The sequence below is a fragment of the Phalaenopsis equestris genome, unplaced genomic scaffold (genome assembly GCF_001263595.1).
Source record: "Phalaenopsis equestris unplaced genomic scaffold, ASM126359v1 Scaffold000064, whole genome shotgun sequence".
Lineage (NCBI taxonomy): Eukaryota > Viridiplantae > Streptophyta > Magnoliopsida > Asparagales > Orchidaceae > Phalaenopsis > Phalaenopsis equestris.
In genome coordinates, this window is record NW_018164506.1 from 301,020 (window position 1) to 323,249 (window position 22,230).

The following is a 22,230-nucleotide window of genomic DNA, read 5'->3' on the forward strand; positions in this document are numbered from 1 at the left end:
AAGTTTTTTTTTGAAAAATAAAAACCCACCCCCCCCCCCCCCCCCCCACCTTCAATGTGTTCAAATTAATTTCATACTACGAGGAAACAAAAACTTTGACGGATGAGGTTAAATCTTCCCCAACCTCAGGAGTCTGACGTGGGAGCATTTTGCTCTTGACGCAAGACGCGAGTTGCGCAGCTTCTGCGATCCTAGGAGACGGGCCAAATCAATCCCGATTTACTTTTCTTGCTTTCTTTACTATTCTTGTTTATTTCTTTTTAGGCATTTCCTATATATGTGCTGTATTAGGGCTTGAAAGTCACTTTTTCATGTGTTTGTTTTGGGACAACCTCCGATGTCTATTCCTTTCTTCGAGGGCTATTCTCTAGGTTTTAAGTGGTACTTTGGTTGTTTCTTGATCTCAAGGCTGTTTATTCTTGCCCAACTCCTCCACATCCCTCCTGCTTCACTGCCTCACATTCCTCCACATCCCTCTTGCTTCACTAGCCCTCCATTCATCTTCGTTGCCGCCGTTGTTCCAATCTTTCCTCTTTAGTGCTATTATCCAAGACAGCTGTGTCACTTCGATATCTATTGCGTATTTTCTCTTTGTAACTTGGGAAGTCATTGCGTTGTCATTTGAAGCTTGCCAACCACCTCGTCCACCGTTCCACTACCTTTCGAAACCTTCGCTGATCACCACCACCACCTCGAGATCTATCCTAATTTTAGTGTTTATGTTGTGTTTGTTGTTATTTAATATTTACAGGTATTATGTTATATTTTCCCTTTCAAGTGTGTTTGTTATAACCACCTATTTGGCTTTTTCCGTACTAATATTTGCTTTTCCTATTGTGTTTTGATTTAACTCCGGTATCACATGGGTGTTAATAAAAGCGATTTAGTATTTGGTTAAATTTCTGTTAAATTTGCCTTTTAAATGATTGTTATAAAAGAATTTGTTTGAATAAAACAATTGTGGAGTTACATGAATTGATTAAATGACAAGAATATGCATTATTAGTGATTAATAAATTGTATCAACTAAATATTATTAAATTTAATTAATAAAGTTATTAATTTTGTATCCATGAATAAAAAGATAGAATACTAATTAAAGAAGTGAGATGATTTTTTATAGAAGTAATAAGCATTACTTTTAATGAAGAAAAAAATCTTTATATTATTCATTAAAATGATTTAGCTTGACATTTGAAATAAATTACATTAAAGGAATCATCCTTCCGTTAACGTATCCTATTAATTAATTGATATGTATCAATGTATTATAATCTAACAAAGCAAGCATATGTTGTTACTCGTCAGAATCGTTTCAAAGCTCTTCAAGATCCGAGTTAATGACATTGACCCCATTGAATTTCAATGCATTTGTGTGTGCAAAATTTTGTTCTAAATCATATTGGTGGAAATCAAAATCTGATTTTGTTAGATGGCACCTACTATAATAATGAAGAATCATGATCGCCACGACTATCAAGCATTTAATCTCAAATAAAAAAAAGCTTTACATGCCTCATAATATATTCTATTTTGTCTCACACATTACAGAATATCATTTGATAAAACTTCCATGTGAAGAGTTTCTTTTGTTGAATCTCTTTTTTTTTTGTGGCATATGGCTCTAGCAGCTTCAAATATTTAAGTGGTATGTTTTATCTTTATACGGTATAGTAAAATTTCTCTCGCTTGAGTTGACATCCAAAGTTCACTTGATACTTTTTTCATGAAATTTATTTTATTGTGATTTATGAACAGATGAATTAGTTTCATTTCAAATAATTAATATTAAATTTAATACAACAGATTATTTTTAGAATTCTTGGAGGAGGCATGGGAAAGTGTATGTTTGATCTTGATTGACACATTCAAACATTCCAAATATGTGTTGTGCCTTCTCAACTATGAATATATGTTGAATACATGTTGAGGCCGCGTGCTATCATTACATTTTGTGTTAGTAACTGTTCATCATTTATAAATGTCATTCATAGCTTCTCTAATGCAATAAAATAGCTCATTGCGATTCAAGTAATTTGTTTTCATTGTGACTTGAAGGGTTGCTAGGACAGTGGTATTTGGAGGCCTTCTCAGTTCTGAAATGACAAATGAAGTACTCCGTCGGGCTGGAGAGGCTGGAAGCATTTGTTCAATAACTTATCCTTTTCCAAAGGAAGAACTTGACCATCATGGTAAGCTAGTTATTCTCCTGTCTAATCCGCTTTGATTAATGTTTAGACAATTGTCTTCAGATTTGTAAATTACAGACATTAGTATGCATGCTTTTAGGTATATGAAGAACCTTATTTCTGATGTGCTTCCAAAAAGTAGAGTTTTGTTGTAAAAACACTACATTTTAGCACTTTTGATGTATAACAGTGGGACCTTACGCTGCAAAAAGGTAGGTTTTGCATGAAATTAACTATGTTCTGTTGCCATGTTAATGCCAAGGCTTGCATTAGAATCAGTGTGAATCTGAGAGACGTTATATAAGGTTTAACAAGTTTCAATGGGTATTGCTGAGGACTTATTTTGCACATGTTCATTTAACTTTGATTTATTTGCACATGTTCATTCAACTTTGAGTTGTTGACATGTATTTCTTGGATTAAATAATGTGCTAAGGATGAGTAATTCTGCCATCAGCTTCTAAACTCAACTATTTTTCTCTTGTAATTGAGAATCAATAGTGGCTTTTTTTAGTCTAGTTTCAATTTTTCTCGAGGAAGAAATACTAACTTTTTGAAGGATAGAATATTTAATTAATAAAAGTAGGACAAAAATATAGTTAAAGATAAGTAGGCGTGAACCGCGAGGTCTAATACAGATTAGGAGGGCATAAGTGCTACATTTTTGATTCCACAGAAGGAGCTAGTGAATGTTCGGTTTAAAGAAAGTCATAGGCTGAACTTAAACATGTGACCTCTACTTTGGAAACTTGGGAGCATATTGTCTGCCCTTGAGGTCTTTAGTAAGAATTTAAATAAAAAATTTTTCATTAATGATGAAGGTAATGAGGTAGTAGTTAATGATGAAGAGATTGCAGATATAAAATTTTTCTTTTAGAATTTATCAAATGAATGCTTTAGGATATGAAGAGATTGCAGATATACATTTTTTCTTTAAGAATTTATGCTTTAGGAGGAAATCACTTTCGGAAGAACATGACACTAGATAATGAGATTTATTATTGCTTGATCTAAAAAGGTGAAGTGGAGTTAGCTTTAAAGAAAACACATAATGGTAAAGTGTCAGGCTATTGTGATTTTAAGAATTATTGTTGTTGTTATTGTGGTTTGGTTAACATTGCTTTTAATTTAGTTATGAATGCGAAAAAAGATACAAAATTATTAGTAAAGAAGCATTTTGTTACCAATACTAAGAACAAATAATGTTCACAAAATGAAGTTGTGAAAGTGAATAACGGAACATGAATTTAGAGAATGTTCATTGATATACAGTAATTAGTTTGACTTTATGCTAAAAGATACATATGGAAGCTATTTTGTGGTTAGAAAATTAATAAAAAGCTTGGAGTGGATAAACTTCTCTATAGTATTTTTATTGAATTTGCAAAGGCTTATGATTGAGTACCATAGGTATTGATTTAATGCATATTAATAAAAATATTGTGACAAAGTTTTGTTAAAGCTCTTTAAGATAGTTTTAGGAGTAGTGCGGAGTGCCAAAAAAAAAAGAAAAATCAATTAGAGTAGGGTGACCTTAAGGATGAATACTATGTTCATAATTTTAGATATTGGCTATAAAGATGCTTTCAAGAATATTTAAAGACAGGTGCTTTGGTATATTATTTTTATAGATTATATGGTTATAACTTTGAGACATCTACTGAAATTAATGGAAGTTTAAGAAATGAAAATATGTTTAACAATAAAGGTATAGGATTATATAAAGGTTTGGTATATTTAACCTGGGCTTAGGTTGCGCCAAAGGAATAAAGGACCTGATGGTTGAAAAGATGCAACCTAAGCTCTGGTAACTTAAACCATATTGGTATTGTAGGTGGTTCTTGATTTGGATCAAATTCAAGAGATTGAGCAACTTCATAGTTTTTCTTTCAATGTTGAGGTATTTCTTGGAGAAAATCCTAGCATTGTCTTCGTTCATAGTCAAATGTATCATCACATGTCTCCCATCAGAGAGACTCACCTTCCATTGTCCTACAAATTTGAGATCCTCAAAAACTTTGCGAATAACCTCCATTTTGGGTTGCCCCAACTGAAATTTCTTAATGAGTGTGAATTTGTATTTTCAACCAGAGTAGAGACTTCAAGGGTTGAAAAAATAATAGCGGTTTTACCACCCTTCCTACAAGCCCTCTTAACAAACGGATGGTCGGCTTTCCTTTCAAAAGAATCATGATAGATCTGAGGAAATACAACATGCTCGACAACCTTTTCAGAGTATAGACTCTTATCAAGTGTCTCAACAAAAGATTCTTTGCCTGGGTGCTGATTCGAGGGAGGAATAGTAGCCATCGAAGCAGAAGATAAAAAACGGAGAAAGAAATTGTAGAACAAAAAAAATTGTCGCAGGGGAGGTGTTGTTAAGCGGAGGAGATGTCGACATCTTTGCTAGATCATGACAAGGTGACGAACTTGTTACAACACAATCCTCTTCCCTTCTTCTTCGAGCACGACGAGGCGACGAACAGGCTACGTTCTCGTTCCATCGTAGAGATATCGAGGGCTACTCGAGTTGACACGGAGTTGCGACCAGAGTAAACCCTGGCAGAGCAAAAAAAAAACGGGAAGGGGAAGGGGAAGGGGTTGCGTGCTCGTCTTCCGCCTTTGTCTTTCTCCTTGACCTAGCTCGACATCAACACGAGTTTGTCGTCTCTTCGACACTTAGCTGCTAGGTCATGTTCGGCTCCTCAGTCTTCCTCTTCGACTCAACTTGATAGCAGCACCATCTTGTTCGTCGTTTCTTTGACACTCAGCTAAGACACGTTCGACTTCAGCTCCCTATTTATTCTTAGTTTTTTCTCCGCTGCTTCCGATAGCCACTGTTCCTCCCTCGAATTAGTACCTAGGCCAAGAATCTTTTGTTGAGGCGCTTGGAAAGGGTCTGAACTCTGAGTTGGTTGTTGATCATGTGGTGTTTTCTCAGATCTGTCAAAAGATTCCTTTGAAGGGAAAGCCGATTGTTCGTTTGTTAAGATGACTTGTAGGAAGGGTGGTAAGACCGCTCTTATTTTTTCAGACCTCGAAGTCTCTACTCTGATTGAAAAATGCAAATTCACACTCATTGGAAAATTTCAGTTGGGGCATTCCAAAATGGAGGTTATCCGCAAAGCTTTTGAGAATCTCAAACTTGTAGGGTAATGAAAGGTAGGTCTCTTTAATAAGAGACATGTGATTTGATACAGTTGACTACGGACGAAGACAATGCTAGAATTTTCTCCTGGAAATACCTCACCATTAAAGGAAAAACTATGAAGTTGCTTAAATGGTCTCTTGAATATGACCCAAACCAAGAACCACCAACAATACCAATATGAATTAAGTTACCTGGGCTTAACTTGCATCTTTGCAATCACCAGGTCATTTATTCCATTAGGGCAATGCTTGGGAGATCAATGAAATTAGTGATTACCACTTTTAATCTCACCAGACCTTCGGTTCTCAGAATTCTTGTGGAGAGAGATACCACTTTACCCGACATTGAAGAAATTTGGCTTAGCACTGCACATAATTGCTATTGACAACAAATTGTCATTGAACAAAGATCGTACTATTGCACCTATTGTAAGATGTTTGGACATACAATCGTTTGGACACACAATTGAAAAATGTTTCAGGCTCCACTCTAATTTGAAACCCCAACCTCCAGTGCCTCACCTAACTACTCAAGAAGCACTTATTCCACCGGCTGATATGGTGGAAACTGCAACTAGAGAGGATATTGTCATTGTTTGTGCCTCAGAGGAGTACCCCTCACTACCTCAGCCCTAGCAGGTTACCGAAAATGAGGATACTCTCATTTTAGTGCCAAATAATTCTCCATATGCTGTTGCGGGCCCTCGAACCTTAACTAAGTGCTAAGTTCAAGGTGAGCAACATGTGAAAATTACCCCTATTAATGATCACCTCAGTGATAAGTTGGGACAACCCTTGGATGATGATTGACAATATCACCTCAGTGATATTGTCATTGTTAGTGCCTCAGAGGAGTGCCCCTCACTACCTCAGCCCTAGTAGGTGCCTCAGAGGAGTGCCCCTCACTACCTTAGCCCTAGTAGGTTACCGAAAATGAGGATACTCTCCTTTTAGTGCCAAATGATGCTCCATATGCCGTTGCGGGCCCTCGAACCTTAACGAAGTGCTAAGTTCAAGGTGAGCACAGGTGAAAATTACCCCTAATAATGATCACCTCAATGATAAGTTGGGACAACCCTTGGATGATGATTGACAAGTTTACAAAGTCAACAAGAAGAAAAAATGACTGAATGAACTCAGGAATTTACAGGAGGATGCTTTGCTCGTTTCGGGTGGAAGTCCTTATCACAATTTGGTGTTAGACTCACTCTCTAGAACCAAGGAGAGAGGAAAGCCCACTCATCATGATTAAGCTCTCTCGTGGACCATTTTATCTTTTTGGGGAAATTGTCCAGCTGATTTGGGATATACTTGTATTTTTCTTTTTTTATCTTTTTGAGTCTTGCGTGCCTTGTGAGTGGGTTTCTAGCGCCTCTCACTAAAACCTTTATATATTCTTCTCATCAATCAAATCTTTATTTTGTCGAAGAAATATATATATATATATATTGGTCAGCTTAAATGGAGTTGTGCTTGCGAAGTATTATGTGATATGATAATTTCATGATGGATTACACATAAATTTGTAAATTTATAATCACACTTGTTACGTTGTATGGATGTTAGTGTGGGATAGTGTAAGATGTCGTTAATAGTCTAGTTGAACATATTGTAAAGGATTCATGATGGATTACACATAAATTTGTAAATTTATAATCACACTTGTTATGTTGTATGGATGTTAGTGTGGGATAGTGTAAGGTGTCGTTAATAGTCTAGTTGAACATATTGTAAAGGAAATAGTAAGGTGGATGTGTTAGCAACTTCTATTGAGAATAAGCCGACGAAAAATAACTGTGATTTGGACATGTACATTGAATGACATAAATGCACTTTGGTTAAGAAACTTAGTGTCTAAGCTTTAGGATGGAAGAGGGTTGACAAAAGGTATATGGATAGAAGTTGTGCTAAAAGTACTAATCAAATAGGTTTTGCTCATGCAACATTTAATAGGAATGACGCAAAAATAATGATTCATAAATCAGGGACAAATAGTTGTGATAATGCTATAATGAAGAAAGTGCTCTTGTTTGATGGAACCAATTTATGGAGAAGTTTTTTAATGGTAGGGACTCGATTAAGATAACATCCCTTAAAAGAAGACAAAAATTTGAAGCACGCTTTCGGTAATGGTTAAGTGGGTCTTAATGTAGGCTTGATAGATTCAAATTAGCCTTAGAGCTGGTAAATAAATTTGAATGACTGGTTAAATTTGAGTTTATTGTTTTCCTTGTGGTACATTGAACAAAGTAAAGGTTGATGCTTGCATTTAATCCAATCAATTGATAATTCTATTTCTTTTAAAAACTTGGGAACCTTGAACACCATTAAGAGCTCAATATGTGCTTATGATTAATACTAATTTATGACATTACACATATTTAATGAGAATTAATTCCTAAAATAGTCTCTTGACTATTTGTGTGTCAAGCCATTTTTTTCCTAATTTTTCTAATTTTTTCACTTGATTTTACAAAAAGTTATTCAAAATTGTTCATCATTTAGAAATTGTGATTCAAAATTGATCACTTTTTTGTCCTTATATTGTTAAAAAATGATTCCAATTTAGTATTTGAGAGATAATTTTAGATCAATTTTGTGTGACTGAGGGACTAAATTGGAGATATTTGATATTGTAGGATTATAGTAGCCATATAAGAATTTTTGGGTGTTTATTTTAGATTTTAATTCCTTCTTTATTAAACTCTCAAAATTTTTCTTCCTTGCTCTCAGTTTTTTAAGAAGTGAAATGCAAAGTTTTTTTTTTGTGATAAAATTATGTTTAGAACTATTGTTTTTATAGGAAAATTAACATTATAATTTTACAGGATTAGCTAGAGATGGTTGCAAGTTGGAAGTTGCATCTGTACTTTATAGAAGTGTAAAAGTAGCACGCCTTGCTGTTGCAATGCTTCATCAGCAAGAGATAATGGGCGGATGCATTTGGGCACGCCAATTGGGTGGGGAGGTAAATATTTATAAACTTCCTGCTCAATTTCTTTTTTGTTGTGATTATTGGATTCGAAGCACAATTTTTTTTTAAAATAGTTGTAAGTATAAATTAGAAAGAATGCTTTGATTACAAGGAGCACATTTTTTTACTTTTTCATTTGTTATTATATAAACATTATACTTATGCAGAATTTAACTTAAAGTAATCATTTCCATTATTGATATAATATATGAAGTTGTATTTTCACATTCAATTTCTAGTGCTATGAAAAATGTTGAGTTATTCCCAGCTCATTGTATCACCTGATTTTTATTTTTGATGCCAATATATTTATTCTTTTTTTAGTTTGCTGTACTGCAAAACCTTGCCATCTTTCGGGGAACAAAAGCCGTTTTTATCAACTTTTTTCTATTTTTGCAATTCAACCTTTTGCTAATCTTTTGCATCAATCAAATGCATTTCTTCCGGAATTTAAATATTCACTGTTTAAGCCAAAGTTTCATTACTAATGTTTTTACTCCATCACAATGAGTGGAATATCCACTCCAAAAATTTAAATAATTTTTTTTGAAATTAGGCTTTGTTGTTGTTGTATCCTTTCTTCGCTGCTTATTTTTAGATGAAAGTGGATTTTCATAATTCAATAAAAATAAGCGCGCAATAGTTTTAAGAAAACGTTAGTGCATTTTGATTGCATCTAGGAGTTCCTGATAATGATAAGTAATTAGAAATTTGTCAAGTTTCACAAGTATTTTATTATCCCTATTATTAGGCCTAGTAATGTTCCGGTCCACCAAAGGGGGATCAACAAGGTTGAAATTGCTCACTATATCACTATATTAGATGAGGGTTTAGGGCTACTCAAAGAGAAAACTTCAAGTGAGATTGTATCATTAACATGTCAAAGGACCAATTAATTGAACTTCTCAATTCCACACTGCACAGTTTCGTCCAAAAAAGAATTTTATCATCATCTTTTTTCTTCTCAATATCTCCAATACTTCGTATTTCTTTATCTGGCAAACTTGAAACTATACTTAAAAATACCCAAGAAAGCTATAAGTTGGGTGATTTTAAATAGAGACAAGGCTACTATCCCCCCAAAACAGCAGTAATTATAAAAGGTTTCCCTACCGAAAAATCATAAAAACAATCCTTTAAAAAGCCTCTTTGGGATAAAAGAAGGCTCATTGTTAAAGTTTTGAATGGTTTCTTGCTTGTAGTAGGTTGCAACATTTGTTAAAGGTTGCAAATATGTTGGTATCCCCAGACTAGTCAATCTCTTAAAGATTTTCTTTAATACGTTTGATGATTTGGGAACCCTTGGTTTTGATTTAAGCATTGTTGAAGGGCCACAACTCGGCAATTGAAATGCTGAAAGGTACCATTCATTGTTCTATTGTCTTTTCTTACAAAAAATTTTGTTTGGACAGAGTTTGTTTTGCCATTTCAAGCTTAATCACCTTTGGTTGGAGAGTACTTAGGAGAAGATTTCTTTGTTTTTCATTAACGATTCTATATTGGACACCTGATTTGTGTTTTAAGCTGTATTAGAAGGATGAAAAGAACTTGTCCCTTATGGTATGCCTACCAAATGTTTACTTGAAGGTTTCATGATTTGTAGGATCATCTATAGGGAAAACTTTTTGGCATTGGTGTAATAAGGCGTTTGCCTCTTGATTTTGTTGTGGAATGTTGTATAGCTCTCATAAACAAGAATTTGGACACTTTTGTGTACCCTATGATTTTTTTTTAGCTTCTCAATTTAGTTGCCTTAGTACCATCTGCTTTTCTATTTTATTCTTATGTGTATGTGCTGTTGCGGTTATCATAGAATGTGTGCATTATCACTCTTTTCTTAGCAATAAATGACAAATATTCATTGGATTAACATTGCACCGTACTGCTCGAAGTTTCTGACTAATGGAAAATTGCTGTAAGCATCATTTTGCCACTGTGATTTTGTTTTCCTTCTGCAACCAAGAGAATGTGGATGGTCTTTAGATGATCTTGTGGTGGAAGGTTCAACTTCTTCACCACTTCCGTTGAAATGACATTTTCATAGTTTTTTCCATCATTAATGACATTGTAAACCTTTATTTGGATGATGCACCAATTGTGAAATGTGTTGTATGTAGCCATTTTGATCCTATTTCGATGGCAACATTCAACGCTTGTCAGGCTCTTAGAAACCCATTTTAATCTGCAATTCCACAACTGATTGTTTTCCAGTTTGTGAGCTTCTTCGTTGCTGTGTTCTTGAGGTGTTTCTTTGACGAGTGAAATAACTCTTTGGGGCAATTAGAATAAATGTGACTGGACCTTGGACACTTAAAATGTTTTATGAGTAGAGTTCTGTTGGCGGAAGTGCTTCTATTCTTGCCTTCCACTATTTTCAGCTTGAGATCAGTGGGTTGGAACAATAACTGTGGGGAATGATTCATTCTTTTACAATATTCATTGGCGGTTTCATGTGATTCTTGCATAGATCTTGGTGGGTAATTTTTTGGAAGTTTGTTAACATCTTTCCACTATTTTTGTTGTATTAGTGACATGTCAAAGATTCCAATATTGTTGATGTTGTATTGCTTTCATTAATGATTGCGGGTTGCAATCCACCAAAGAATCTTGAAATAGTATGACCCTTTAGTCCTGTCACACTTCTACATGAGTTGCACAAATTCAACAGTGCACTCTGTCAACTCTTTATTTTGAAAGTTGAGTATTATGAGGGCATTTTGACAAGAGAAGGGGGCAAGTTCCTTCATTGCAACTCTTTATTTATTTATTTTTCTCATGATGATCTTATTTTGGCCATGTTGACTGCTATTTCTTTTAAGGTTCTCCCATACAAGGGATGTATTTTTGTTCAACTTAATAGCTACTAACTTGGCCCGCTGATTAGTTTGCACTTCTTTGTAGTCCTAGATACACACCACAGTATGCAACCAACCTAAGAAATCATTTGGATTTAGATCACCTTAAATATTCAGAATTTTTATCTTCATCCTGAAGTCTTGATACCACTTTCTTGGCCTTTTTGTTATCATCTTCCAACGATTCTTGCAATATTTGATGAAAATGGTTTTCCATCTCCCATTCTTCTTTGATTGTTATCTAAGTTGAAAGAATGCACCCCACATTCCTGTCTCTCTTACACAGCAGAACATTGTAAACATTTAATTTCTGGTTGGAATACTTCCATGGCAACTTCTTGAGTTGGATGTTGGCGAGTCCTCCTAGGTGACATCTTAAGCAAACTCTCTGATTCCAAACTTCACATTGGGTGATGGTTAGAAAAAAGTTTACCACTATCACTTATTTTAAAAAACTAAAACAATGCCAAGAACCCTAAGAAACTACATAATAACAATAGATGTGATGAAACGAATTACATTAACTTCATGAAACTTCACAAATCCCAAAGTATTAATGCGATTAGGAATGGTTATCTCTGCGCAGGAATTGTTTGATTGATTTCAGTTTGTACTAATATTTTCTGGCTTTCTTGAACCCGCCAAACTTTGGTTCTTTCTATTCTCCAATCAAGGGAAAATACCATGCTTATTCCGTGTGCTGCAAGGCTCTGTGAAAGCATCTTTTATCTTACTCCAGATTGCGAATTTTATAAATTAAGGCTTGATGGAATTCCAGCAATTCTGGAAGAAAAATTGGTAGATTGATTGTTGAATAATGAAAAATGGGGTGCTCCCAACTTCTATCACACCTCTTCAACACAAACGCGCAGAAAAAAAAAAGAAACAATACAGAGTGTCCTACATAAAAAACATAATGCCTATTTTTGACAAATTAGAAAATTACATATACTACACTTTGAAATCATAGAAAAGTTTTGAGAATGACTATAACTTGCTAACTTCTTTTTTGATTTGTTTTTGCCAGCTAAACTTGGTGGTTACAACCTGTTAGGTGCGGAGGATTAAGCGGGGAATTTTTTTTTTAATGAAAAAAGATAAATGGCTCTAAAACATGCTTCCATTATGGTTAATATTTTAGCGTGGAAGTTTTTTCCTTTTGTTGAGAAATGGAAGTATGGCTCTCCTCCTTTTATGTGCCTTCATTAGAAATTAATAGAGATTAAATTTGGAGTTTGAGAAGATCCTGCGACCTAAGGATAAGCTCTCTAAAAAAGATGGTTTGGTGCCTTGAGATAAGGTTCTGCGCTTTTCTGAAATTCATGATTAAGATCTTTAAAATTTACATCTATTCCTTGTTTTGGGGGTGGGAAATGTAGTAATTTGAAAACACTTGAATTTTGTTATCTCTTTAAATAGATGAAGGAAGCGCAACTTTATTGAAAATTCATGTGAACCATGAAATCACTTTTTTAGCCTTTTTATTCCCTCTTTGCTAATCCCTGAAACCATGTGATTTTGGATTTAACTTTCAATGTATCCCCTGCTTTTAGGCACAGAAAGTACAGGTATATGAAGAGAGCATGCTTCCCCTGATATTTTGCTGTGTTTTTTTAGGCCTTATTTCTTAATGTTAAATCAATTGTGCACCATCTTTTAAATATAATAAGTATAATAATTACGGAGAAGCCATCTTTCAATTTGAAATTTCTGTGCTGATGGTGTAAGAGGAATGCTTTATACTTGCTTAAACCTCAAGAGTCTTCTTTGATTGTCATAAGGAACCACCTGGACTGGTTAGGAATCATATACATGATACTTATGAAATTTACCGTATTGATGACCTATGCCTATAATCCTCTAGAAACTTTTGAATTCTTTATGAAGCTAAATTGTACATATACTAAAATTCTTTCATTTAATTGCTGTGCGGCTTTATGTTAAATGTAATTTTCCTCTGTCAAAAGATTTTTGAAGAGTTTCATCTGCTCCCTTTAAGAAGACATTTTGAAGTTGGAAATTTATTATTGCTTAGAAATTTTGCAGAAACCTTCTTAGAGGAAAATACTCTATAATCTTCTCATTAAGTAAATAACAAATATATATACAAGAGTACAATTGAGGGAAATTCAAATCAACATGATAAAAATGGAAGTCTCATTAAGTAAATAACAAATATATATACAACTCAGAGTACAATTGAGGGAAATTCAAATCAATATGATAAAAATGGAAGAAAAAAAAAACAAAATACTGGATAATGAAGGGAGAATAATTTCTCTCCCGCAAATGTACTCGTGGACCCACGGTTTCCCCAACTATGGGTGAGCCCATGTGATCCACGGTTATGTGCATATTAACACTACCCCTCAAGTTGGGTTGTATATGTCATACATTCTAAACTTGTTGCTGAGATCACTAAAGTGTCGTCGAGGAGGAGCCTTGATAAGAATGTCAGCAATGTGATACTGATTTGGGATATAACTTAGCAGAACAACCCCTCCATTGACCTTCTTAAAGATGAATGCCTATCAATTTCTATATGTTTGGTTCGATCATGGTGTGCCGGATCCTTTGAAATACTGATGATTGATTGACTATCATTGAATATATTAATAGTGCTTTGGTTTTCCATACGAAGTTCTACTAATAATTTTTTTATTTACATCCCTTCAAAAATTCCTAGCACCAGGGCGCAATACTCGGATTCTGCACCGCTTCTTGTCATCACAATTTGCTTTTTCACTTCTCCAAGTAACAAAATTACCTCATACAAATGAACATTAGCCAATGGTAAATCTTCTATCAACGAGTTCTTCTGCTGAGCTAGCAGCAATGTAGATCTCAATGTCATGATTTTTAGTTTTCTTAAATATCAATCCACGTCCTGAAGTCATCGTTAGGTATCTCAGGATTTGAAAGACCGTTTGTAAATGCTATTCATTTGGATTATTCATATGCTGACTCACTACACGCACATATAAGACAATGTCAGGCCTTAAATGCGACGAATAAATAAGTTTCCCTACATCTCTTTTTTCAACTGGGGAAATGTCCTCTTCTTTTGATGCTTGTCGATTGGGATCCATGGGAGTACTTGTTGATTTGCATCACAATCTTCCAGTCTCCTTTAACAAGGCGATGATATTCTTTCTCTGGGATATGACAATGTTTTTTTTGGATCTAGCCACTTCCTAGGAGGTTTCTTAAAGGGGGTGTTTGGCTGCAAGATCATATATATGTTAATAAGATTTATCAAATCAAGGTTTCGTTTGAGGCTTGTGATGGAAGTGGGAGGGGCAAGCAACGACGAGCGAAATCCGTGAAATCCAGCTCTTTGTGCGATTTACGAAATTTGAATTTGAAGATGGAAGGGGAGTCTAGAAGTCGGAATGACTGTCAGGAAGACAAAACGGGAGGTACCAGAAATTCGGGTTTTGTTTTTGTTTTTTTTTGTGTTTGGTTGGTTTTAAGTGAAATTTAGGCTTAAATCCTATTCTAAGTTTGCTAACAAACACCCCCAAAATTTCAACATTTTTGATCTCAAACTAAGAAACAATTATTTTTTCTATTGTTTCAAGTCCCCCTATGCCATTGTATGTAAGAATAATGTCATCTATGCATACAATACGACTGACCATCATACCTTTGTGATTTGATTTCACTACTAAGGTGTGATCAACCTGACAACGGTAGTACCCATTAACAAGAATAGTATTGGTGAACCTTTCAAATCGTGCTCCGAGAGATTGTTACTACCCTCACAATAATTTTTTTTGTTTGATTATTTGTATTGTTCTTTAATATTGGAGGTATCTCCTTATACACTTCTTCAAGGTCCCCATCAAGAATGCATTTTTTAATGTCTAGCTGATGTAAGGGCTAATCTTGGTTGACAACCAATGGCAGTAATACTCATACTGTGCTGAGTTTCACTATTGGTGCAAATGTCTACTGTTAGTCGATTCTGTAGAAGTGAGTGAACCTTTTTGCTACAAGTATAATATTGAACCTTTCTATGCTATCATCAGTTTTGTATTTAATGGTGAATACCCATTTACACCCTACAGTTCTTTCCAGGTGGCAAAGTTGTTATGATCCAAATATCATTCTCTTCAAGGGAAAGAATTTATTCTTCCACAGTATTTTTCCAAGCAGGAATCGATAAGGCTTTTTATATTGAATTTGAGACCTTTGCATTATCCAAATTTTGAACAAAAGATTTATAAGAGGATAATAACTTTTCATGGGTCACAAATTCTTCTATTGGATGTTTTGTGTATACTTGTGGTCCATCCTCTTGGTGTTCGTGATGTGTTGACCCAATCTTTGTGTGAATGATTTGGGTGTGTGGAGTTGGCTTTGGTGATTTGTATTCTTGATTTTGCATATTGTCCCTTACATGCTCATTAGATTTTTTTCTTTATGGTGTACACTCTTAGTTCTTAACTTCTGGTGGGAGCTGTGAGATAATTTAGTGTAGTAATAGGTGTCTTGAGATCAAGTTCGGTCTGATATGGTTGATGTAAATGAACAAAAGTGATACAACAAAAAATTTTTAGTGGTAGATTAGAGGTAAAAGACTAAATGTTGGGTTAGAATTTTATGAGGGCGTTGAGAGATTTGTCAAACTTTAGCACTCTGTTGTGCATTCTTTTTATGAGATAAGTGGATATGAGAATTATATCCCCCAAAAGTGTTTATGTATATTGGTAGTGAATAGAATTGAACGGGCCACTTTGAGATATATTTTTTTCCTTTCAGTCACATCATTTTGTTGGGGTGTGTCAACACAAGAGCTTGTATGAATGTGTCATTTTTGGATAGATAAAGGTCGAGAGTGGAGTTGTAGTATTCTTTTGCATTATCAGCTTTAAGATTTGAATTTTGCTCCGAAATTGGGTGAGGATCATGTTGTGTAAGATTTCAAATATATTGATAGTTTCAGATATTTCTTTCACAAGAACAGTCCAAGTTATTCTGGCGTGATCATTAATGAAGGTGATAAGCACCTAGCCTCATTTGTATTTTTTATTTTTGAGAGACGCCAAATATCATTAGGAACCATGGAAAGAAGGACGTGTTGGTTTGTATTTCAGGTTTGGGTACACTTGTAGAGTATGTTTAGCATGCTGACAAGGTTCACACTGATAAGATCTATATATTTTATTGATAAATAAATAGGGATATAATTTTTTAATATAATAGAAGTTAGGACGCCCAAGGTGAAAATACCATAACATAACTTGAGTTTTCTGAGAAAGAGACTCAAATACAACATTTAACTCAAATGATTGTGAATGGTGAGATGGTCCTTTTGAAGTGGGAGTTCTATTGAGCAGATAAAGTCTATGATGTCATGTCAACACTGTTAATGATCTTCTCTAATTTCACTTGAAATTCACACAAATCAGGGTAGAACTCAGTAACACAATTCATTTTACAAGTTTACTAATAGATAGTAATTTACAGTTACATTTAAAAACATAAATCACATATTCAAGAATAAAATCATTTGTGAGATTCACACTTCCATTTCATTTTTCAAATGAAGTGGAGTCATTTGTGGTTCTAACCACAATAGTGTTTGCAAGAGTAGAAGGATTAGAAAATAGTGATATCACCTATCATGTAATCAAATGCTTCAGAGTCTACAATCCAAGACTGATTATTCCTATTGAGAGTAACAAGAGCAGATTGAATACAACTTTGATGTGATAGAAGGCTGGTGGAAGACTTAGAATATTCTCAGAAGCCTCTAGAGAGTTGTTCTTTACTGAATGAACTATGTTCATGAGGCTTGTCTTCTTTTGATGCCGTGTTTGCCTGATTTTGTCCCTTTGACTTTGTTGGGCTTCCAATCTGTGAATTTTTCAACACTTTTTCAGATGACCAAGCTCCTTGCAATGTTCACACCTCAATCGGTTGCTTCATAATTTGTTGTCTTGAGATGATTTGTGAGTATATAAAGCTTGTTGTCTTGAGATGATTTGTGAGTATATAAAGCCGTTTTTTTGGCATTTAATGTAGTGGAATTACTCGACATGATGAGTTTTTTCATGCTCTCTTCCCTTTGTACCTCACCAATGGCTTCACGAATTGAGGGAAGAGGTTTGGTTCTAATGATCCGTTTTTTTGGCATTTAATGTAGTGGAATTACTCGGCATGATGAGTTTTTTCATGCTCTCTTCCTTTTGTACCTCACCAATGGCTTCACGAATTGAGGAAAGAGGTTTGGTTCTAATGACTCTTCCTCGAACTTCTTCTAGTTCCTTGCTGAGTCCTAGAAGGAACTTAAAAGTTATCTCCTGTTCAACAATGGTTTTGTAAATAGTAGAGTCTTGTGTGTACCTCCATGTGTATGTTTCGTACATATCTAGTTGAAGCCAATATATTTGGAGTGTTGGAAGTATAAAGTAATATTCAACTCACTCTGCCGCTGGTTGTGTAATCTAGTTTCAATGTCAAACAACTTAGAGGTGCTGCCAACACTTGAATAGGTTTCCCTTGTGGCATTCTAGATTTTTTTGCTGTTTTGTACATGAGGAAATTTTCTCAAATTTTCGTGGTCATGGAGTTGACAAGCCATGACATGAGCATGTGATCTTCAATTTTCCATTTTCCAATGTTCAGGATCCGTAATTTATGGTGCAAGATTTTCTTCGGTGAAACGATCACCATTTTCTTTGCTACAAATGTGCATGAAGACTGATTGGGACTACTGGAGAAAATTGTTGCCTTTCAACTTATGATTGGTCATGCAGGAGGAGATTTTAGATGCCTTAAAACCTAATATTCTAGGTTTAGATTCAAAATTAACATCCGAAGTGGAAAAAATAGCTTTCATGTCATATTTATTTGTGGTGATGAGTCGTCGATAGGATCTTCGTTGGGGATTCTCGCTAGAGCAAAGCTGTCTGTCGCCGATATAGGGATTTGCGCTGTCTGTCGTCGACACAAGATTTATGTTGCATATCGTTGACACAGGATTTCAACTATAGAGAGCAACGGTCTGTCACCGACATAGGATTTCTGTTTTTCTTCTATGGATAAAATGATTTTTGGACTTTGGATTTCCACGAGAGAGAGAAAATCGATTCTCAAATATGGGATTTCCACTGTAGAGAGAAAAATCCTTTAGATCTAGGTTGACAACGAAGCTTGCTGGGATTGATAATTTTTGGAAGACTCCTGTCTGGAGAAGTGGCAACAAAGCCTACATGAATCGCGACACCAAAGCAATGATGATTTTCGAAAGTGTTGTTCATTTGGAGAAGCGACAACAATGCTACAACTCAATTTAGGATGCATTTAATCCTGATGAAGATGTCTGCAGGGAGAGGCTCTGGCAAAAAAATTAGAGCTAGGGTTTGTTTTCTTGCTCAAATATCGTGTAGAAATTTTGGAATAATTTTCTTAGAGGAAAATATTATCTAATCTTCTGATCAAGTAAACACACACACACACACACTTCAGATTTGCACTCATACACTTGGAGGAAAATTCAAATCAACATAATAAAAAGGAATTAATTAAAACCACAACAATTGATAATTAAGGGATAATAATTTCACCCCCCAAATGTAATAGGGGACCCACGGCCTTCCCTATCGCGGATGGGCCCATGTGGTCCACGGCTATACACACATCGACAATTAGAGTTATCATAATACCAAATCTCGTGGAAGCAATCTATTATGATGGTGCCTAAGGTCCATTTAGTCCTTATTAGCCTAAAGGCAATTTAGTCATTTGTAATTTATTATGGTTTAGTATAAATAGGGCTTAATAGTTTAGGGTTAGGGTTATGCATGAGATTGTCGCCTTAAGTCTCAGGGTTAGGATTTAAGATGGATTTTCTAGCTCTCAAATTATAGGATTTGGGAGAGATCGCCTACCTCTCGAAATGTAGGTGTTATCTTCATATATTCTTGTTATATTGCTTCGATTTGCTGTTCATGAATAAAAAAAAATCTCCTTTGCCATGTTTTATGTGAAAAGTCGTGTTGATTTATGCGTTGGATCGTATCACAATTATCCATGGCTCTTAATTTTGCAGAAGTAGTTGGGGCTGATCGTGTTTCATTGATCTTTTTTTTTTCCTGATAATTATCTTCTAAGTGATCTCGTTTTTGCAATTTGCATCAGGGTTCAAAAGCTAGAAAGTGGCGATTAATAGTCAGAAATCTGCCTTTCAAGGTTCTTGGTGCAGTGCTATATAATATGACCACTCTATATGCATCATTAAAATGATTAGGAGCAAACTAACCAAATAAATCTATTGCAGATCACAATTAACGAAATCAAAGATATTTTTTCCACATCAGGCTTTGTATGGGATGTGTGTATTCCACATAGAACAGAAGAAGGGTATGGTTTGCATTATATTGTTGTTTGCTAGTGGTTATTTGGTATTTATGATATTTTATTGTTTTAGGGTATCTAAGGGCTTTGCTTTTGTCTCTTTCACATGTAAGAAGGATGCAGAGAAGGTATGGAAGTTCTTATTAGTTTTGTTGGAGAACAAGTAACAGAAATCGTTAGGAATATTGATGTTTTTACTCTCAGGCTATCCAAGATATCAACGGGAAGATGATTGCTAAAAGACCTATTGCAGTTGATTGGTCAGTTCCAAAAAAGATATATGCGAGTGCCACTAAATCTACGTCTAAAGAGGGTAATTTTGTAACAACATTCTCTTTCGTTTCTGTTGTGCTGCCATGTTTATTTGTATATTCTTAATCAGCTTCCATGTTTATTTGTTGTGAACTGGAAATTGTTTCCATTTACTAGTATCGTAGTTGAATTAGAAGTGAATGGTTAATGATAAGCAGACAACTCCGTGCATGTTCTTGGGACAATCAGTTTTATACCAAACTGACATTGCTGTTGAAGATTTTTACTGGTTCACCTATGCTCAATAATGTCGTAATTTATAGAGTTTTGGGTTATTTTTGCTAAATTATGTGTTGAGATGCCAATTTTATTCCACTATTTAGTAGGTTTCTGTTACGTGTGATATTTCACTCGAGAAATGATCAAAAGTGGCTTATGGACTTTATAAGGTGTCCATTGTAGTCCAGACTATTTAATGTATCCAACTTGGTCCCCAAATTTTTTAAAACTGATCCATTTCATGTCGAACTATTTGAATTTTTTTTTTTACTAGGATGAAAGGTTGACGTGCATGAGTTGGAGTTTATATTCCTTTTTTTTTCCTTTTCAATCAATTCAAATTATCCAAGGGAATAATTTGGCAGGATGAATTTGGCCTAGCGAAACTCTCGTGTGTCAACCTTCTGTTCAGTAAAACAGAATTTCTAATGGTGGAAGTAAATTGAATCAGCTTTGAAGAGTTAAGGGGCCAAATAAGCAAATTAACTGGGATTTGAAATGGTCCTTACAAATTCCATAATATTTTTTATCATTATCTTTATTTCATTTGGTCAGACTGACTCAATATTATCCATTTATAGATTAAATCAGGTGTCTAGTTTAAAATCTTGAGCTGATTGACATTATGAGCCATTCCTGGACTTTCCTATGAAAAATTCAACCTGTTCTATAGTTTAATAAAATTTTATTTAGGGGACATTTCACATTTATTTTTTTGTAACTTTGAAACAGAAAAGACCACTAGGGGTATAAATGATACCCTCGATCATCTGTAGATTCATATAAGTACTTGCTCTGAAAGTTTTTTGTTATTTGAAGCTAGTCTTGATGTGAATTTTGTTATTCAGTATTGCACTTTTTTAGTCTAGTCATCCTTTTAAGAAATCACCAAAGCTTGTAAACTTTTGAAGTGAAACGTTTCAGATATATTCATAGGAAAGTTTATTTATGGCTGTCATTGTAGTGTGCTCGTTATGACATGCAGTCCTGGATTAGTTGAACTACTTTAATTTAATAAAGTTTTGTTATTTGCAGGGAAATCAGCTGATGGAAATAAAGATTATGATGAGAGCGATGGTAGTTCGGTTACAGAAATTGATGCTGGTATTGTAGAAAAAACAGAGATTCACAATGATAAAAGTGATGCAAATGAGACAGCTTTTGGCTCAAAGGGAAATGAGCCTCTTTCTACAGAAGTTGATTTTGGGATGGAGGCAGAAGTTGCGAGGAAAATTCTTGAAAATTTGATTAATTCACGTGTGACCCCAAGTAACTCAGAGGCAATTGACTCTGTTGAAAAAGAGAAAGTTAATTCTATCAGCAGGGAGCGTCCTGCTCCTGGGAAAAAGTTACATGCTGCTGAAAAAAGAGATATGAAACAGACGGAGTGTATTTCTGAAGATATCAATAAGAAAGATGGTGACCTTGGTAGAACAATTTTCATCAGCAATATACCATTTGAAATTGAAAGTGAGGAGGTAAAACAAAGGTTTTCAGTGTTTGGTGAGGTGCAATCTTTCGTGCCGGTACTTCATCAACTCACCAAGTAAGTTTTGATCATCCTGTAATCATAGGAAACCAATACAAGAATTCTTTTTTATCTGATTAGGCCATTTGGTTCAAATTTCACTTCAGCAAACAACAGACACTTGACTAGAATGCTTTTTTTTTTTTTTTTTTTTTTTTTTGTATTTTTAATTGGTTGGGTAGGAGACCAAGAGGTACCGCTTTTCTCAAGTTTAGAACTGCAGCTGCTGCTGATGCAGCAATTGCTTCTGCAAATGATGCAAATGGTTTAGGTATTATTCTGAAAGGAAGGCTGCTTAAAGTTCTGAAGGCTTTGGACAGGGAGTCTGCTCAAAAGAAAGGCCTTGAAAAGATGAAGAATGAGGTTCAAGACAGGCGCAATCTATATCTGGCAAAGGTATTTTCTTGCTTATATCAAGGAACTCTGTTTGGGAATAACAGACTCCCAATCAATGACAATGAATTCTTTTCTTTCCGCTCAAAATTTTTTTTTTTCCTTCTCTAAACACCTAATATTAATGATGTCAATTATGCTGTCACAGGAAGGTGAAATCGTTGCTGACAGCCCAGCCGCTGAAGGTGTATCTAAAGCTGACATGGAGAAGCGTGAGATGTATGATATTCATTTGGATAAGTGTAA

General features: G+C 34.9%; 1 protein-coding gene across 1 annotated transcript in view; it reads left to right on the forward strand.

Moving 5' to 3' along the window:
- The window catches only part of LOC110019619 (RNA-binding protein 28), a gene marked incomplete at its 3' end in the record, with an annotated part of 44,983 nt that overhangs the window by 8,155 nt on the left and 14,598 nt on the right, over nucleotides 1-22,230 (forward strand). The window contains exons 8-16 of the mRNA XM_020717361.1: nucleotides 2,059-2,192; nucleotides 8,168-8,307; nucleotides 19,317-19,367; nucleotides 19,456-19,538; nucleotides 19,606-19,660; nucleotides 19,737-19,845; nucleotides 21,099-21,609; nucleotides 21,774-21,987; nucleotides 22,133-22,203. Of these exons, the coding sequence (XP_020573020.1) occupies nucleotides 2,059-2,192; nucleotides 8,168-8,307; nucleotides 19,317-19,367; nucleotides 19,456-19,538; nucleotides 19,606-19,660; nucleotides 19,737-19,845; nucleotides 21,099-21,609; nucleotides 21,774-21,987; nucleotides 22,133-22,203 (1,368 nt within the window). The remainder of the gene's footprint in view (nucleotides 1-2,058; nucleotides 2,193-8,167; nucleotides 8,308-19,316; nucleotides 19,368-19,455; nucleotides 19,539-19,605; nucleotides 19,661-19,736; nucleotides 19,846-21,098; nucleotides 21,610-21,773; nucleotides 21,988-22,132; nucleotides 22,204-22,230) is intronic.